This window comes from Protopterus annectens, chromosome 7.part0 (assembly GCF_019279795.1).
Source record: "Protopterus annectens isolate FY-2018-M chromosome 7.part0, PAN1.0, whole genome shotgun sequence".
Taxonomy (NCBI): domain Eukaryota; kingdom Metazoa; phylum Chordata; order Ceratodontiformes; family Protopteridae; genus Protopterus; species Protopterus annectens.
The window spans coordinates 288,167,679-288,188,792 of NC_056739.1; the positions used below are offsets into that span (position 1 = coordinate 288,167,679).

General features: G+C 38.9%; 1 protein-coding gene across 30 annotated transcripts in view; it reads left to right on the top strand.

The window, feature by feature from the left end:
• NFASC (neurofascin) overlaps nucleotides 1-21,114 on the top strand; it is a 2,999,343-nt gene that overhangs the window by 2,818,506 nt on the left and 159,723 nt on the right. For 23 of the 30 annotated variants that reach the window (XM_044076767.1, XM_044076768.1, XM_044076766.1 and 20 more), the window contains one exon: nucleotides 15,674-15,826. The exons of the other annotated variants lie outside the window; for them this stretch is intronic. In XM_044076767.1, coding sequence (XP_043932702.1) covers nucleotides 15,674-15,826 — 153 coding nt within the window. The remainder of the gene's footprint in view (nucleotides 1-15,673; nucleotides 15,827-21,114) is intronic. 30 annotated transcript variants of the gene reach the window in all.

Here is a 21,114-nt window from a genome sequence, read left to right on the forward strand (position 1 = left end):
TGGACAGCTGTGATCCCAGTTGGTTTATCTGTGTGCTTGTCACCTATTAATGTTTATTAACGCCCATCTGGAAATCTTATTTTGTATTTTATACTTAAAGTGTACCATGTACAAAGCAAATCCAGATTCCAAATCAGCCATTACAAATTTGCATGCTGAAAATCTTGCCTTTTTCATTCAGCTTCTTTAGAAAGTGATTTTGCCATTTACACAGATGTGACAGGATGATGTTAAAAAGCTGGAAAATGCACTTTGAAGCAGAGGTATTTGTTAACACATGCATCATACTGTTTTGCTTTTTTCTGAAGCAGTAAACTTTATATAGAATTGGAGTTATCAGTATATATTTAGTTTTAATTTTACATTTAATAAAAAATAATATCACAGAGTGTAAGAGCTATGAATGAGTGCATTTGATTTGATGGACAAATAGGCATAGTGGTACAGATGAGGGAGTGATGAAGCTGCAAGAATACAAATGTAGGTTAATGGAATGGTTGAAGAAAAGACAAATGTGTTTCCCCTGCAAAAAGAGAAAAAAATGCATGGTAATGTCCTTTGGTCCCCAGAAACACCTATAAGAGTTGTAGGTTGGAAAGTGTCCAACTTAATTGAAGGAAAAGGGATGTGGTACTCCTTTTGAGTAGTATGTGCATGCAGAAGTGTAGCAAAAAGTTGAATCAAATGATAGGATGTACTGTTAAAGTGAAACATTTCAGGCAGAACAGGCAATTCTACCATGGCAAAGTGTAACAGTCTGATTGCATATCGAGTTCCAGCCAATCGGCACCTAAATATGACATCACAATTTGAGAGCTAAACTTATCTCTGAACAGTATGGGGATATAACCAAGTTAGTGAGTGGGTGGGATGGCTCCTAATTGTCTGTGCATTGGGGAACTTCAGAGGTCATATCATAGTGTACGTTTTGTTTTTCTTTTTCCTTTACCCTAACTCCAGCTATGTCATGGTAGCATGGACAATGACAGCAGCTGAGTAATATGCAATTCTGCATATGTAGCAACCCTGGTTATGTTGTACTTGTGAGTTGCTTAGTGGTTGTCCTTGCTGTAATGTTCACCTCCTCCAGTATGTCAGGATAGTGATAGACCAGTACACCAACTTGTGTAGCACTTGGTTGCTACATAAACCTGAGACATTGTTAGCACTCTATCCTTCTGTGTCATGAACCTAGATACTTGTGTTAATTTTGTAACATAAAATTACAGATGAGCTGCAAATTATATTAAGCACCACTCTTACAATCTGAGCAGGTAGTGAATGTCACAGATACTTTAAACTGGCTTTCAAGCAATGCGCTGCTAGTTAGCTTTTCATAAGTATCTGACACTCAAATAATCAATATTCCTGAGACATAGTCCACCTGTCTACTGCTTGGATACTTCAGGCAGTGGGGAATCTCTCTATAGATCAGGCAATTTTCAGATACTTTCTCAGTGGCACTTGACCTATCAGTGTATAAACCATGGAGTACAAATGGGATGTCAGCCTGCCTGCCATTATGCTCACAACACAGTCGGCCTGCCTCCTGAATTTAATGTTAGGACTTCTATGTCATGCTTTTGGCTTAACAATGATGAGACTCGAGGCAAAGATCATTGGTGGCAAAATACATGAAAAGAAACAGTAGTAAAGTGCTGTCATAGAGCAATCGCAGCCTGCAAATTCTTACTGCTTATTTGAATATCCATTTACAGGTAAAACTTGCAAAAGCAGTTTAGTTTAGAATAGTTGTCCAATACTAACCCAATATATTGTCAAGGAAGGAGCATATTTTTAAGGTCTGCCTTGTTTTCCTTTAGCTCTTTCCACATGCTTCTCATTTTGTTTTTTTTATTAACACATCTATTAAGCAGTAATCAGTCCTTCTTCAGAAAATATAACTATGGTTAAAAATTATCAAATGAGTTAGGGCACCTCATGACATTACTACTCAGGCCTTGCCAACAGATGAAGTCCAGCTCTTTCCATTAGGATTTAAGTGATGAAGTTGCCCTGGCCTTTTGTTGATGCACTTGTGAAATTTCCCTGAAGGAAGGCAGAAGAATATCAAGTGCTACCATTTCTCTTTTGGAAAGAAACACAAAACTGATTTTCACCTGGGAAAAAGTTCTTGAAGGTCCAAAGGTAAGTCTACCTTTGCTAGGTGAAACAGCCTTGACAGTTCTTGAAATCATCATCACTGGCATCCGAATTGCCACTACTACTCCCCTTCATATTTCTCCCCTCCTGCTTGGGAGAGTTTTCTGGTACCCTTTAATAATCCTATAGGTGGCAGGCAACCTGTAGAAGACTGACTTTCTGACATACTCTTTCGCAGATATCATCAAGCTTTTAACCCTTTCATTCATTAATGCTTGTGGTCCTTTTACTATTAAAGGTTCTTCGTAAGGGAAGCCATCATTGCTGGTGCCATTCTTAAAGCCTTTGTCAACAAATCCCAGAAATGAAATCCCTTTCAATTCCACTGGAGACTGTCAGATGTTGGGATATGCTGGAGTCCTAGAAAAAAATCTTTAATAACATTCATGTACTCTGGGATTAATCCCTCAAATGACAGTGTGCATCTGTCTGCTAAGGTTCAAAATATGATAAAGAAACAGATTGCCTGGAGTTTTCTTCTCTCACCTTTTCCTTCCATTCACTAATATATACCTCTGGTACTTTCCTCCTAATCCAAAGGTGTTTCTGTCCCTTCCAGCAGATATAAAAGAGCCTTGTTCTTGTCAGTAGACAATGTTTTGGGCTTTGCAGATTTTACTCCTCCTTGAACCATCATCATTAGTGATTTTACAGTTCTACTCATACTCCTGGTTCTGAAGAGAGCAACAGACACATGGAAATGCTCAAAAGAGTATTGTTCTCTTTGCCCAAAAAACAGGCAGAAACATATCTTCATATACTTATCCTCCTCCCTGGAAAACACATTTCTGCCACTTCATCTGTTTTAGGGATGGTGCATGAGAAACAAGGTTGTCTAACACCTTACAAACTATCCAGTGCTTAGCATATTTGTCCTTTCCTACCTTAGGTTTGTTTATTCCCTGACAAAAGCGTACCCTGGTGCATTTGGATTAATCATTTGGAAGTACTTCTCATGGAGGACTTATTTCCATTTTTACAGGTCTACATTTTTACTCAGGAAATCAAATTCATATTGAAAGAACCCCTGCAAGAGATTCAGTCTGCTTATGAATTTTATTATTCAAAGAAGGCACCATCCTTTACTTCTACTAAGTTTCAAAAACACAGATCTTTGAAACAAACAGCCCCATCAGTAGCAAATGGAACAGCAGCAGTGGCACAATAACATGATGCCTATTTTGAGTAGAAAACATGCAACTTTTTTTCATACCACGTGACATTTAATAACTTGCTAAACCATTCAGCATATCCATAGTCAGAGACAGCTTCTTTACTGTCTAATGAATAATTATTTTTAATTGCTCTGCACGAGATGACCATCAGCTCCCACCAGGTCCTCTCCTAATTCACCATGTCTACCAGACCTGCTTTAGCCTCCTTGGGCTCTACCTGAGCCACTCCCAGGACTGGAGAGGAGATTGAGGACACTGGTGCAGTGTCATACTGCTACAGAGAGGTATGCCCTAACCCTATCACCCCAGAACTCCTTAATGGCCATCTTTGGGAGGTGTATATGCTTGCATGCATTTGCAGCTTCCATGCTACTTGTAACACTGAGCTCACCAGGCTCTTAATGTTACTACTAAAGCAAGCCTAGGCTGCTTCCCTCCTTACAAGGATAGACAAGCTGACATCAGCTGCTCACTGCCATGCTCTCCTGCCTTGTCTCTCTAGCCTCTGTGCCACTAATTAAACACTTATCATATTGGTCAGAGTCAGGAACGTATCCCCCACTGCCATAAGGCTAGGACACTAATTGTTATGTTTGATCTCTGGGTGCTTCATATGTTGAGCTTTTGGAGAAAAACTTACTATGGTATAAATACTATTCCTTTCAATTGACATCTCGATTTTTTCCATTTTTGGAGCAATAAGAAGGGCATCAAAGGCAGTCAGTGTGGGGTTTATCCTTGCTTTTCAAAAGTTCAAGGAACCTCAAGCTTGATCTGGTCCTAAAGAATCTGAATGAGTGTCTTGGTAAAAAAAAAAGTTATGATGCCAGCAGTGCAGTCCAGTCATTCTGCCACTCTTAAAAAAAGGCACAAGTGGTGCTGCCTATTGATATGTGACATTCTTATCTTCGGATCCCTGTTCATTCAGCAAAGAGGAAATTCCTTCATTCATATTAGTCTAGAAATGCTTTCAAATTCTGAAACTGCCTTTTTGTTGTTTTTATCTCACCCTGCACTTCAGCAGCTAATCTCCAAGCTATACAAATACGTCTTTTATTTTTTAACATGTCTTCCATTCTTAAGATTGATTGCATCTTTTTCAGCTCATACCAGAGATGTTGCTCTGTAGAGCCTCTTCTGAACTCTACATCTTAATTTTCAAACGGGAATTACATGATTCTTCCTAAATTCTGTCTTTTTCTGTCTGAGTATCTCCTTTCTAGGTGAGATCATAGACTCATGTCAAAGTTGATAGCCAACTGAATATTTACCACAGCCCTTTACTTCAGCTTAGTCAGACATGAACAATCCAAGCTGAGGTCTTCCTCAGAATGATAGCCTTTATTGTGGCTTCAGTTTTGGTGAGTTAACAAACCAGATCTGACATGAAATTAACCAAGTTGTCTACACGTTTGGAGAAACCAGCACTCATATACTTTTGCTAGCATTTCAAAATCTCTTCTAATGTCATGTGAAGGCGAATGGTTTGCTTATTGAGATTATTTTTTTAATACTGCTCTGAACCATTCGTTCAGGAAGTCTGGACTGAGTTTGTGAACAATCAAAGTTTATCCACCATGTATAGACCTTTGTGTGATTCTTAAGGTCCTCCAGACCTTTCTGCCTAAAAATAGGCTAAGCTACTCTCCAACCCCCCTCCAGAAGTACTCTATTTTGCTGGGGCCAGTTGTGGATCCTGGGGCTATCTTGCTTGCTTGGCTTGTCTGTACTTCTACCCAGTGGGTATTTTTTTTTGTAACCTACCCACTTCCTTTCCCCACCTCACACGCTTGTTGATTACACCTGAGGGCAACTGTCCTCTTTGGAACATACCTCCCCTTAGGAAGCATATCAATGAGTGGCCTCCCACCATGGATGGGCATGCCCTTGTCTTCTTTTCCACTCTGTGATTTGCCTGAGTGGCTAATCAGACTTAGGGTGCCTGGACCATAGTTAAGGCTTTATCCCTCAACACCACCAGAGTTGCCCCCTAAGAGAAGACATTTTTATCTAAACTTGACAACATGGTTGCCATGTTTTATATCTGCAGAAAGCACATGCTCATATCTCTGCTCTCACAAAACATGACCCCTAATAAAGAAATGGTTTGTCTTGCAAATAGTCACTTTCTAGGCATAGAGAATTGTTTGACAAACCTGACTAACTGAGAAAGAAATACTTTGTTTGGTACTGGATGATGAGTTAGGATCCTGTGGAAAGTATACATTATAATAATAATAGTTATTATTATTATTTTGCTAGAGCTAGAAACATAAAACTACCAATATTCTACTTGTCCAAGCCAGAGCCTAGACTGTATTCATGAGGAACATATAAATGAAATGTTCTTCCGAGTCTTCCCTGTCATTTAAAAGTTGCATCATTAGCCCAGGGGGATACACTGAAAATTACTCTTAAACTCTCCAACTACTTTGCTGACAAGGTGATTTTATTGGGTTTAGAAGCATTTTACAGATTTATGTAACACTAGTAACAAATACAAATTCAAGATGTGTACGCAAGAAAAGTGTGTATAGCATACACAATAACAGGACATTATGAACAGAAGGTGCAGCCTTCAGAAATGGCCGCCAGCAACAGTAATTACAGACAAGTGAATCTGAGATAAAACCAAGCAAGTAAATTAGCTAGGCATTACAGGGGTAAGTGTACAATGTACACATAGGTTCATAGGTAGGTACTAGGCTATCTGCCCGAAGACATTTATAAGCCTAGCCAGAATATGTTAGCTTTCGCCACCCCCTTAAATTAGTTCCCTGTGCCTCTGTCCAGCAGAGCCACTGAAGTGATCCCCGAGGTAAACTTTCTGTTTCCCATCCACTCATCAAGATTTCTTTTGAAGATAACCTAATTCTTCCAAAGGCTAAAATTACTGTGGGGTAAACCAGAGACAGAGGTGATAAAAGTAATTTAGCAGGAATTTTGACTTGGCTGGAAAGGTTCATTTATTTATTTATTTATTTATTTGTCTTCATTTACCAGGAAAGTCCAACTGAGTAATACACATTTTCAGCAGAAGCCTGGGGAGAAAAGCTCCATTTGCTTACATTGCATTATACTAAGTTCCAGTTAAACACAGAGGAGTTACATTTCTATTTACATTTATACACAAATAGTAGTCACATTTATAGATTCTAAGATTTTTACACAGGTGGAAGTTACTTAAGAAAAAGCCCACATGCAACTTAATGGATTGTACAGGAAGCAGTTATGTATAAAATTTGTTTTGTCATTTCAGTGAGAGGTTGAGTGTTTTCTGTTTAAGGAGAGTATTTGGAGTATCATACGGTCTCAGCCTTATGATGAGCATGTGCAGGACCAGGATTGGTTAAGATGTTTAAGCAGTGGTTTAAAACTACTGAGTTTGTTGGAGAGTTTTATTTGTGTGAGGATACTATTCCAGAGTTTAGCAACATATTGGGAGTAGAGTGAGTCTCCTGCAACACTTTTTGACATATTCATAATAAGAATTTGTTAATAGAGCAGAGGTCCCTTGCTGGACAGTAGGTCAGTAATGAGTTATGTAGTGCAGAACACTTTTCTGGATGATGAAAGAGTTTGTGTGCTATAGTTAGTTGTAAATATGTTGGGTAGTTGTGTAGTTCAAGTCGGTTTAATTGCTTTAAGCTATGACAATGGTGGATCCTATCAGGGAGATTGGTGGCAAATTTAGCTACTTTATTATAGCAGAAGGCAAGTTTCTTTCTTTGAGTATTGTGTAAGTTTGTTAGGATAGGAGCGACATGTAAGAGAGTCAGCAATAAGAAGGTGGTGGATGGAGATTTTTCTTGCAGTATCAGTAAGGAATCCATTGATCCTGTAAAGGGAGCCTAGTTTCTGGTGAATAGATTAAATGGTGTCCAGTATATGCTGGTCATATTTGAGATTGTCATCTATTATAATGCCTAGAAGTTTAATGTGATTTACAGTTTCAATGACAGTATTATTTGATGACTTTACAGTAAAAATTGCTTTGAATTTTGGCAACTTTTTGAGGAAAAATCATTAACTTAGTTTTCTTGGGCTTGAGTAGGAGGTTTTAAGTAATGTCTTGGAGCTTATTTATTGTTGAGGCCACACATATTAATGTTGAGTCATCTGCATACTGAATTATACTATTGGTGGTGTGGACATCATTAATAAATATATTAAATAGGAGAGGACTTATGCTAGAGCCCTGAGAGGCACCTGTAGTAAATGGTTGAAAGGATGAGTTGGTTTGTTGCCATTTAATGGCTGGTTACTTTCCAAATAAGTAACTAAGAAACCACAACAAGGAATTATACACCTAATAGATAAAACAGCTTATTGGCCAAATCAGATTTAATTTTTCTTGATACTGCAGCTCTTTCTAACAGCTAATTACCATTTCAGACACTTCTGAACTAGGGCAAAATAGTTTACCATAGCTCATGTTCACAAATTACATCCTTAACTGCTGTATAAATAGTTCTAACCAGCTTTTGAATGTTATGTTATTACACAAGTTTTAATGGCTGTTAGGAACTTAGCCATTGCATTTTGATAGACTTGGGGCACACAGAAGGGTAGACAAACAGGAAAGAAGATAAGAGGGAATGATAATTACAAGTTGGAGGAGGGTAGCTAAAGTAGATGGCAGTGTAAGTAGTAGGTTGTATAACAAAAGAAGGGATTTGTGAATTCTCAAGAAAAAGAATATTAGTAGATGAAGGGGTGTATTAAAGAAGGGAATACCGGGTTTAGGGGAGAGATTGCCAACTTAATGAATGGGGCAAAAAGATGTGTGATGATTGGGAAGTTTGCAGAGGGATAAGTTATCATACGGACCCCATTCTCAAGGGTTTAAATGGTTATGAGAATATTTGGAGAGTCTGAGATGGGCAGAAGCTGCATCTGGGTTGGCATTAGGACAGGATGATGCTCTTCAAAGGTCAAGTAGAGCATATGAATAAATTGAGACATTTGATAGTGTTTGGAAAAATGGTAAGGTTTCCTTTCAACTTCCTGTAGTTTTGTATAGCATCACAACCAATAATCAAATTTGCTCAGTCTGTCATCTCTATTCCTTCCAAGATGTTGCAGCAAACATTTATCTAATAATACACTGCCCTTCCATTGTGAATTTTGCCTTATTCTTTAAATGTACTACTGCAAATCAATCTACAAGGGGACATCCATTTGGGTCTGTTTTGAATGATTCAACTTTAGGTACCTACAGTGAGGTATACTACTGTGATGCATTAAAATAAATTATATTCTAATGTAAAGGTTTTCTAGAGAAGGCTGTGTCCCCACCCACCTCTAAGTATACTAGTTCAGAGGCTATACTGACTCAAAGGAAAAAATATATTGCCTTTCCTTTAAGCCAGTAGAATCTTGGAATTCAAGTGGACTTTAGGAATATGGAGCCAGAGCTACCACAACAGCAAGTATAGGGGAATAATTTTTTTTGTCATTATTCAGAGTTATCATTCTTTACCTTCCCTTTGTACTGACAAGAACTTAGAGAATGTCAAGTCTCATACCCTTCCTTACATTTTAACCGGATAAAAACAGCAAAAAAGACTTCTTTATATAGTAGCTGGACTTCTCTTTACAAGACTAAGTAAGGAGTTTGGCAGTTGGAGAGGATTTCTGTGTACAACCTCCTGGAAAGAGGCTCCCTTATTAGAGGGATTGAAAAACTCAGTTTTGTCATGATATTCCACAGGATGAGCAGAGACGGTTGCTGGGGATAGGACAATCAGGTCTAGCCTATTCATCTTGCCAGCAGTGCGACTCTCACAGTGAAAGCTCAGAAAATGCATGGCTGAAACAAAGAGTCTTGAAAGCACTTTTCCTGTGGGACCACTCAGATTTATAGAACAATCCCTCAAATTCACTTACTGCAGAGTAAAAGGCAAAAGCCTTTTCATGACAACATAATAACTTCTCACATGCATATCAAACAAAGTCAATGACAGCTGTTACCTTCGAGTCAAGTCAGTCTGCGAATAAATTTAAGTGTACACCAGACCTATGCCCAGTGATATATGGATTAACCCAACATCAACATTACATACAGTCAAAATGCTGAATCTTGGATTACAGTAGAGAATCCTATTAGATCTGTGGTATATCCCTACAAAATGAACTGGCACCTCACCTAAGTGTCCTGTTTAATCATAGCCTCACCCTAAGCTTCATGCCCACTGAATGACTCAAAGCTACAGTTATCCCACTCCACAAGGGATCCTGGGAAGTACCGCCCCATCAATCTGATGAGACTGATCTGCAAGGCCATGAAACGTATTATCATGGAACTTATAAATGAAGACTTTGGCAACCTTCAAGCACTGGCGCCCACCCAGTTTGGGTTTGTGAAGGGCTGATCTTGTCTCGTGAACCTGATTGACTTCTTTGAATCAGTCTCCAGAGCTGTGAATGGGGGTAAGGCGGTCCATACAGCCTATCTGGACCTCACCAAGGCTTTCGACACCATCCCCCACTGTGGAATCATAGCTAAACTTACTAAGCTGGACATTAATCCCTATGTCACTTGATGGGTTGCCAACTGGTCTACTGATAGAACCCACACTGTAAAAGTAGCCGACTCCAAATCCAGCTCCAGACAAGTGACAAGTGGACTACCTCAGTGTTCAGTCCTGGGACTGCTCTTGTTTGGCATCTACTTCTCTGAAGTACAGGCCAACATTAATCGACCCTGGTTAACAATGTTCGCAGATGACTGCAAACTGGGAACCATTATTGAATCCCCAAATGATGTGGATATTCTACAAAAGGATATTACAGAAACAGATGCTTGGTGCCAGAGCCATGGGCTCAAGCTCATTGCCAAGAAATGTACAATTATCCTCTTTGGGAAAAAACATGTACCCATGAATTACCACATAGGTGGCAGTACACTAAACACCGAAAGTGTGATAAGAGACTTAGGGACACAGGTGGACAGTGGTCTCACCTTCAATAACCACATCGCAATAACAGTCAAGAAATTCTTCTATGTGGCACACCTCATCACTAAGGGCTTTTCATCCAGAAAAAAGGAGGTCATTGTCCCACTGTACTCATCCCTCATTAGACCCATTATAGAATACAACACCCCATTTGGTATGTGCCTCTCAAGATATCTGCAACAACTGGAAAGGCCTCTGAAATACCTGACTAAAAGAATCACAGGCCTAAAACAGATGCCCTATGCTGACTGTCTAAAAAAACTCCAGATATACTGTCGCATATTGTCTACTCAGAGGCAATCTCTGCTTAAGGCCATGTCAAACCCAGAGCTGTTGGACATGCTACACTTAAAGAAATCCCAATCCCTCAGAGCCACATGCTCCAGGGATCTAAACCTTGTCATCACAATAAACAAAACATGCTGGAGGGATAGGTTCCTGATGCAGAGACTCCCTAGACTCTGGAATAGACTGGCCATACATGTCAAGCAGAGCACATCTTTGGCCCTCTTCAAAAGGAACCTTGACGACTGGATGGAAGACAGGAAATTCACCCCAGGGATCACGTCATTCTCCCTGCTAGACAGGGGTCCAGGGAAGTAAATATTGTGGGAAGAAATAGCCAGGGAATTGTTATGGCTAGGCTTGTATAGGCCTTAGGGCCAATAGCCTAGTACCAGCCTATGAATCTATGAACATATAATGGCAACTGACTTCATTGACATTATAATTAAATAGGGAATTGTTTCCCCTGCTAGGTAGCAAAAAGGGTCTGTAAGTATTCTAGAGTACATATCAATTATGTGGCTAAACCTATCTTGTTGGAGGGTTTCTGATGCACAGGATGCAGCAAGACATTTTTAGAGAAACTGTCTTACCTCCATGTCTTCAGACATTTCTGCTGTTACTAGGAAAAGGAACTGGTATAGGTTGTGGAATTAACTATAATGGACCAATTAAGTGTCCATCATAAAATAAGTATGGTGAATTTGTACTGTCTAGTATTAAACAGGTAGTAAAGGTAGAGGTTAAAGAAACAGTGGATGAATGGCCACAATTCTCTGTGGTTTACAACTTTTTGTTAATACTGGCATGCAACCCAAAGGTATGTGTTAGGCTCTTTGGAAAGTAAATTATAAGGAGCTGAGAAGATCTTCACCTTTTTATAAACGGTAATCAGTAGAAGTCATGTTTCCCAGATCCCAGCTCTAGAAGTTACTATTCCAATGATATTTTACTGTTTGTTGGCACATCTGCAGTAGTGCAAGCTGTATTCGTTCATCATTTTTAGATTTTTTGCAGTTTTCTGCACAGCTGTTTTGAGCATAAAGTTCAATGTACAAGTAAGGGGAGTATAATAATGGATTCTTCCCCCTGATAAGATGCAGAGGGGCTTACCAGACTGAAAAAAATTATTTTAAACTGATCTCACTCATAGTTTTGCCAGATATATTGTTTGACATCTCTGACTCCAGTTTACTGTTGTGCAGGTGGCTTGCCTTAGGGAATTGTAGTGAAGTGAGAGATAGGGATACTCTATAATATAATACGGGATCAAAGAATGTGTCTAAGATGTGCAGATTGAGAGTTTACTACAATAAACTTTTGCTAGGGTGTCTTTAAGTAATAGGATAAGAAAAGAAAACATTTTCTTAGGAAAGATGAATAATCAGGGACATAATCAGTGAAGCAGAGAATGTTAGGAAGCAATGAAGTAAACTGTGCACTTCATCTATCCAGGCTCAGAACTCATGTCTGACTCCTAGAATAACTCCATGAACACCCTTTTCATCCATATTTTACTAGGCAAGGGGGAATGTAAGAAGATTACCAGGCTTTTCTGCCACACATACACACCGCATTCACACTCAAGGAAAATTTAGAGTTACTAATCGACAACTTATTGCATGTCTTTAGAGGTGTTAAGGAAAAGAAGCACCCAGATAAAACTCAAGGCATACACATGGAGGACATGCAGACTAAACACAGAAGGAACTCCAGCTGACAATCAATCCAGAGAAACCTCTTGTTCTGAGGTGGTGACAATGCTAACCAATGCACCACCCTGAATTATGCAGTTAGGGATAAAAATATGAGAAAACTGTTTATGGGGATACTTAACATTAAGGATTTTTTTTATACATATAGTGGAGATACATCAGACTGGAATAGAACTAAAGGAAAATTATAGAAGCCAAAGGGCAAGCAAAACTACTAAGTAATTGGTATCCGTGTTTATTTAGAAAAGAAGATCAGAAGAATAAGCAAGGGTGGGACAAAGGGGGCAATTGCCCCAGGCCAATCTGTATCATTCTTGAAGGCATACTGGCTTTTAAAAGCCAGTATTGCATTTGTGGTTAAATCTGAGTGGTGTATCACTCCCAGTGTGGTCTAAACTATAGCAACTGCTTACTATACATTAGATTGAAAACTCTTTTTTTTTTTGGTTAAGTAAATCCTCAGTGCTATAGCAGTCTTTGCAGAGGAAAATCTGCAGCAAACAGTTTGTTATAGTTTAAAACATTTCTTTTTTTAAACAAAATCCTGAGTGCTATAGCACTCCTTGCAGAGTATGTTTAAAAAAAAAAAACTTTTTTATACTAAAACCTGAGCGCTGTAGTGCACTCTGTGCTGGGTCTGAACTGTAGCAACTGCTTGCTACATTTGTACCAAGCAGTTTTTTTACAATTTAAATGAAAAAAAAGATTGTGTTTATATTTTTACCTGAAATATGAGTATGGAGGAGGGGCAGGGTGCAGGATCTGACTGGCTCCTGGGTCAGATGGGAGAGGGAATGTATTTGGCCACCTGATCGGTTTGTTGTTTTTTTTTTTGCTCTTCAGATGAAGAGATGAAGAGCTGTGTCTGTTGGGGGGTAAGGTTTGTAGCATGGATTGGGTACTATACTGCAGGAAGTTGCTTTTTTCAGCTTTGTATGCAGATTTTTTTTTTCTGTGCTCTTCACTTTAAGAGCTGAGGAAATGGGGTGCAACTTTGTGAAACTGTAACAGAGCACTAGTTGAACCATCTACATCAGTAATGAAGGGGATATCGTCCAGGTTGAAAGAGAATTCAGCTTTAGTGCGGATTGTTTGCACAGATGGTAATTTTACAAATGAAAAGATTAAGAAGTTAGAAATTTATAGGATAAGGTGCAGAAATTAGATGCAATCTATGAAGGTATTGAAGGAACTGACTGGTAATCACTGAGCCACTGACAAGATTTAACATAACCTTGAGTAAAGCTTTGGTGCCAAATAAATGGAAATGGCATAAAACAAAGGCTCATAAAGGGTATAGAGAGCTACAGACCCATTAGTATTATTCCCTTGGTTGCTATAGTGATGGAGAGGTAGAAAAGATGTAAAATAATGTATGAAGGCAATAATTTCTCCAGCTAAGTTGTCAGTCAGACCTGTTCAGTTTTTGTGGGCAACAAATGACCATGATAAGATTTTAACAATGGCTGTGGCTCTCTCAGACTTTAATACATGCCAAAAATGCTACAAGTGAAGATAATGAACTGAGCTGGGCATCAGGATAGTGGGTTACTTAGAAAGTGGTTGCTTGGAATAAGATGGAGAGTTTCTGGAAAGGGAACTTAGAAGAGAGACTATACATAATGAAATGCAATTTGGTTTAGTGTTTAGGCTTTATTATTTTGTAATTGTTTTTTGGTATTTCTAAAGGGTAAGTGGGAGGCTAGCCTACAGAAAGGGGATTATAGAAGTGTGCACTGAAAATATATGTGAATTTAGTGCAGTGGGGGTAGGAATACATGAAGGGAATATTTGTGTAATTATTTCTTGAAGAAACTGCTTAATGAAAAGATTGTGGCTGATGTAAATAAACTAAATTATGTTACTCAGTGTGTTAAGCTAGTAGGTAAATCTGGTAAGATATTAGTTTGCCTGACAAATGGGATGATTAAAGGCAGAAGAGAGGTTATACTGTCACTTTGGAGGGAAACCTTACTGCATGCAGTCCTGGGGGAAACTTAGAGTCAGAAATATTTATTTGGTGGAAGGAGTTATATAAATAGATCAGCTGGTAGTAACATGTACAATCAGAAAATACTTCATCATTTAGTCGTTACATTCGGAAAGAATGTGACATGAACTTGATACATGCATTCTATAAATGAAGAATGTTGATGGTAAGGCTCATAGTCAGTTATTAAAGGGTAGATTTTTTTTAACTAAATAAGTGAAATTTACTGCGAAATTTCAGGTGAGGGTGGTTAATGTATAGTCAGGAGTGCAGTCAAGTTATGGTTGAGATGGCAGGCTGGCTATCAAGAAGGCCAGCTGCATTGCTTTGCTTGATACTGGCAATAGACAAGGTTGGATGAGGCACTGTAATATATTGAATTGTTATTATTGATGGATATGTCCAAAGTATGCTGCAGTGTACGGTACAGTCATTTTTTGTAACAAATATTGATACCTACGTCTGAACATTTAAAACCACAATAATATATTACTCTTGTATTTTTCCACCAATGTGAAGTTCTCCTGTACGATTTACAGTGGGCTTGAACACACTTCAGATGACCATGATATTTACTACTACTTACGATGAGCCTAGAATAAGCCCATCCATTCTGTACTGCTAACCTGAAATTCTGTTTCTGTATGTCCAACTCTAATGAAGTTCCCTGTATTTTAATTGAGAGCCGTGTTCACATGTTCTCAAGTACATCGCTTATTAACTTCTCATTGTCTTTTAAGAAATGTATTGTAACAAATATTAATACATGAGTATGTTGCAACATTTTAATTAACTCTACATTGCAAATTTTAATATGTACATGGAGTATGTTGCAAAGCTTGAATTAGCTGTTACAATGCAAAGTTTTTAATCTGTTTGTGCATTATGTTTTTGCATTGTCTAATATGTCTGTATGCGGAGCTTTTCTCCCTGGTTCTCCAATGAAAACGGGTTCTGTGACCCAGTCGGACTATCCCAGTAAACAAATGTCAAATAAATAAATAAAATCACTGTGTATCAGTCCAGTATTTTTTAGCTGGCAGGTCTTTGACAATGTCCAAATGCACCTTTTCTTTTTAAAATATGGGGTGGTTTTTTGTGTGTGTGTGTGTGTGTGTGTGTGTGTGTGTGTGTGTGTGTGTGTGTGTGTGTGTGTGTGTGTGTGTGTGTGTCTGTGTTCTGTGTGTGTGTGTGTGTGTGTGTGTGTGTGTGTGTGTGTGTGTGTGTGTGTGTGTGTGTGTGTGTGTGTGTGTATGTATATATATATATATATATATATATATATATATATATATATATACACTATATTTATATTTGAGTGCATTCTTAAGTACATCTGATAAAGTACTGTCTTGTGTCTGTTGATGTGAGTTTCTTGTCTCTCAGGTAACAATACAAAGAAAACTCTCCCTGTTAAACCTCTGATCCCCTCTGTTCAACTCACTGACCTAACCCAGGGAATGGTTTACAGAGTGCGTGTTTACTCCCAGGAATATGACACGATTGCCAGCCCATATGTAACCTTTGAGACCAGCTCAGGTGAGCCGGTTTACTGTTTTTTTCCTCCCACATGCTGTTTCCACTCCCACATCCCATGCAGAAATATTTCATTGCACTTCACATTTGAAAGCTGGGCATGTCTAAATGCATGTGTTAATGCATGGCCTTGAATCTTGACTTACATTGTGCAGGCATGCATGCTACCATTTTTTTATTCACCGTGATTTAATAGAAAGATTACTTAAACTAAATTGCCATATTTTGTATTTGTTATGGAGGATGTGCAGGCATTTGAAACAAGTGGGATTGTTTAAACAGTAAAACCATGTACATATGTGAATATTTAATTATGACTCATGTGAAGTAAAAGCAGATTGTGGATGGTCGTTGTGTCTGCAGCTAAAACAGACATATAGCTGCATAACCAAGTTCATAACAGATTGCCCTGCTTAATGCAGTGTGAACCATAACCTACACAACAAGATTCTAAGGTTTGTCAGATTCCTCTACTACATGTAATAGAGAAGCACTACTAGTTTTAAGTGGAATGTACTGTCTTCAACATTCACAGCAGTAAAATTATGCATCACATTATTCATATAGCAGTGAGGGAATAATTGTAGAGTGGCCCTGCTTTTGTAAAGTAGTTAGGTTTTGAACTGATTTGCCATTACCATGTACAGTACAGTTTGTCATGCTACATTTGACACCATGTACCTCTGGATGACAAAGGTGGAAGTTAAATTTTCCAAATAACAGGAAAGCAGACCTGCAGTAATACTGGCTCAGTTACTGTGTATTTAAGCCTTAATCTTGTCAGTTGTCAAAACCGTATGCCTTCTTAAAATTCTGTGTAGTATTGTATAATATTGAATGACAATATTTTACTACTGGGCTAGTACCAATCTGAACTTCTATTTAGTGTGATTACTTTTGCTTATCTTTGTTCCAGGCTCTATCATTTCAGCAAATATTTTTATACAAAGTAATTGAACTGTACATAGTTTTATGAATGGGAAGAATGTTTAAATGCTTTTTTTCTACCTGCAGGCAAATATATGTAATAGTTTATTGAGAAATATCCATTTCCTATGGTTTTCATTATTCAGAATGTGCAGAAGCTTGACTAATAGTTACAATTTCTTATTCCATTTCATTGACAATATTTTTTCAAAACAATTCAAGACAAAGCTGCTCTCTCTAAAGCTAAAAACACAGCATCAATGGGACCGGATGGTGTCCCCGGCTGTGTGCTACACGAGCTAAATGAGGAATTAAACCCGCACATAAGGCAGCTGTTTAATCTCAGCCTTACCACAGGATACGTGCCCAAGGAGTGGCGTACGGCAACTGTGGTCCCACTCCACAAAGGCGGCGCCTCTACGGACCCTGGTAATTACCGCCCCATAAGCTTAACAAGTCTAGTCTGCAAAGCTATGGAGAGGATCATAATGGAGCTCATAAACAAAGATATAGGGGACTTGCAGACATTGGACCCGACCCAGTTTGGCTTTGTCAAGGGAAGATCATGCCTTTTGAACTTGGTCGACTTCTTGAAACAGTCACCAAGGCCATTGATGAGGAAAGGCAGTCCATACAGCCTACCTTGACCTTGCAAAGGCTTTCGACACAATACCCCACTCGGGTATTGTAGAAAAACTTACCAGCTTAAATGTAAACCCATATGTCACAAGATGGGTTGCAAACTGGCTTAAGGACAGAACCCACAGGGTTAGAGTTGCTGGCGCTGTGTCAGACTCCAAGCCGGTCACAAGTGGTGTCCCACAGGACTCGGTCCTTGGCCCCCTATTGTTTGGCATCTACTTCTCAGAAGTACAGGCCAACATGGGAGGACTTTGGCTGACAAAGTTTGCAGACGACTGCAAACTGGGCGCCATAGTGGAAAGTGCATCGGACACGGATATCCTTCAGAAGGGACTCACGGAAACAGATAGCTGGTGCCAGAGCCATGGCCTGAAGTTAAACGCCAAAAAATGTATAGTCATACCCTTCGGGAAAAACAAGGTAACCCCAAGCTACCATATAGGTGGCAATCCACTAAGCACAGAAGAGGTTATCAGGGACCTGGGGACCCAGGTTGACAGTGGCCTTTCTTTTGACACTCACATTGCTAAAGTGGTTAGAAAGACCTTCTACATTGCCCACCTGATCATGAAGGGATTCACATCCAGATCTAGTGAGGTCATTGTTCCCTGTACTCTTCACTTATCAGACCAATGATCGAGTACAATGCCCCATTCGGGATGTATCTCACTCGACATCTGCAGCAATTGGAGAGACCCCAAAAGTTCCTCACCAAAAGGATAAAGGGACTCCAAAATCTGTCATATGCTGCCAGATTGAAGAAACTCCAGCTCTATTCAGTCGCATACCGTCTGCTCAGAGGTGACATGTGCCTGACATACAAGGCCATGTCCAACCCGGAATTAATGGACATGCTCCACCTCAAAAAATCCAAATCCACCAAAACCACTAGAGCAAGCGACTTAAACCTTAGCACGGATATAAATAGGACGTGCTGGAGGGATAGATTTATCACTCAGAGACTCCCTATGCTGTGGAATAAAATCCCGGTCCATGTGAGGCAGAGCACCTCGCTGACTCTGTTCAAGAGAAATCTAGACCTGTGGATGGGAGATCGTAGGTTTACCCCAGGAATCATCTCTGTGTCACTGCTGGACAGAGGCACAACAAACTAATGGGCACAGTATTTTTTCATATAAGGGGTGGCGTAAGCCACAATAATTTGGGCTAGGCTTATAAATGCCTTAGGGCAGATAGCCTAGTATAAATCTATGAACCTATGAACCTATTAATTTTAATAAATGTTATTCCTGTTAGACTTAATCTATGTTACTTACTGGGTACACAGATTAGTATTAAACTGATATAGTTAGAACAAGATACGATAATCATGTATTGAATTTTATCAAGACTGGGTGTCTAAAAATGGTTCTGTAGGGGCAGAATGAAGAATATCACCTGGCCTTGTGCGTACCTCTCAACTTCCAAGCATTAACAATCACAGCAATGACCTTTAACGATCATAGTAGAGGGTCAGAAAGAGGAGCACTCTTGTTTTTCACAATACATATATATATATATATATATATAGCTCTATGTCAGATGATCAACTTTTCGGAAACTCAAAAAAAATATCGAAGAGACCATAAGATCAAGTTTCTGAAAATGAATATCAACATCTATATAAAATATATGTGGGTGTTATATGATTTATTGCAACCTACATTTCATCACCTATTGAAAGGTTAGTATTTTTTGTTGGTGGTACAGTTTGTTAAATTATATAATGGTCAAACTGTATTAGATCAACCGCTAAATAATCCAGAGGTTTTTCCCCGTCTTCGAGGTTGTGTGACCCTGGGGTTACTATATTTAATTTTTGTGTGCGTGGGGACTGAGCCCACCATGTAAAAGTTTTTTTTTTTATTTTAGTAATCATAAATGTGATCTATTGGTTTACAATTACTTTTTTCCCCAATGATTTTACTGGCAATTAATGGTAATCACCGATGAGTTTATTCAATGCTTTGTGTTTTGAACTCACCGGAGATTATTCATTATATACTCTTATATTTTTTTCCCATTTTATTCTCCTTGATGACCATCAGCTGAACCAGGTGCCTCAACTAATTGGCTGGGTTTGCTTACCCCTCCTCTAGTCCCCCAGACATCCTCCCATAAGAGTTGTGGCTAGCTAAGAGATTGAGGTATCACAGGACAACATTGTATTGCAGTTATGGTTTTTTTTTTTTTGTTTGTTTTGTTTGTTTTTTTTTTTTTTGCTTAGTCCCCATCCTTTCACATGACCAGCAATGTTCCTAGGATGGGATGTGTAATGAGCAATCAGTGCTGATGTGCCTCTCTTCCACAAATGGCTTATGTCAGCAAGCAACTCCAAATATCATTGTAAGCACATTGCAGTAGTTTTCCCAATATCTACCAGAAAAATCATACCACATTGTCTGGCCTGGATGTATGTCACTCCTCTTGGGCAGGCTTTGTCATCTTGATGTACCAGGATGTCAGATGCCCAAGCTGCTAGTCAAACCTGAGTCACCTGGGCAGACTAGATTCTATAACAGTTAGTGACAGGGAATCCTTGTATCTGCTTAGTTTACTTATTTAGTAAGGTATGTACACAAACAGGCCTAACATCATAAGGAACATCAATAAATCTACAAGAAGCAAGGGTAAATTTGAGAGCCAAAGTCATGCCTAAATTATAGTAGTTGAGAAGTGTGGCCTCATGTAACAGAGGCTGCAAACTTTAAAACAAGCCATAAACAATAGTAAAAGAAGAAACATTGTTTCTCCTAAGCAATAGCAAAGCCAAGCAGGAATGGACAGAAACAGTTTCTGTAATTCCTTCTTGTGAACATCTTGTATCAAAAACCTAACTCTTGCTGTAGTCATGGCCTTAAGGAGATATTTCCGTTACATACTGTACCTTATATTTATGGAGTTTAATCAAAGAATCTAGTATTTGCAAGTAGCAGTTATATTTGGATTCAGTAATTCTTTAGACAATTACTTTTCATTGGTCATTTTTTCTCCTAGATGTCTTTTGCCACTATATCTACTGACCATCAAGTTTCTGCTTGTCAGCTAGATCCCATTTTTTTCCCAGACCTAAGTATTCCCCAGTGTGGGCAAGTGCAGGTAAATGGCAGCTGACATACCACCATCCTTATTAGTAATGTGTCCCCTCAGTGGAATCCTGACAGTGAGAACATGTATTTAATATGGTCCCTAAACTCTTTCAATGGTGGAGAAGAGAACTCACTTTTAGGTTAGAGAGATTTGCTTTTTTGAAACATCCAGTCAGTTCCTCAGTGGTCTGCATAGTGGCCCACAGCCATACAGTGATGCAATAGTATGTCAGTGATTTCCAGCAGGAGAATTTATGACCCAACAACATTAGGCCTGGAGTTACCAATTATTTGGCACATTATAGCTGATATTGAAAGAACAGACGGTACCTTATGTGATTTGGATTATGTATCTATCTGCGCACTAAATTTCAAACAACCAGAGAAATCCTGTACAGAGTTACATTTTCTTTGTGACTTCTGATGAAAACCTGGAAATGACTGTATGTCTTACATATTTTTAAAGGTCTGTCATTCAGTGAAGTAGTTGCCTTTTTTGGGTCCTTAGCTCTTCAGCAGAATCCAGCTGCTGTTGACCTGGAAAATCCCTAAGAAACCCTAGCCTTCTGAGAGTCCTGCAGTAACTTCAGTGGTAAGTCACTCCTTTATAGTTTGTTGGAAAAATGGTTTGGG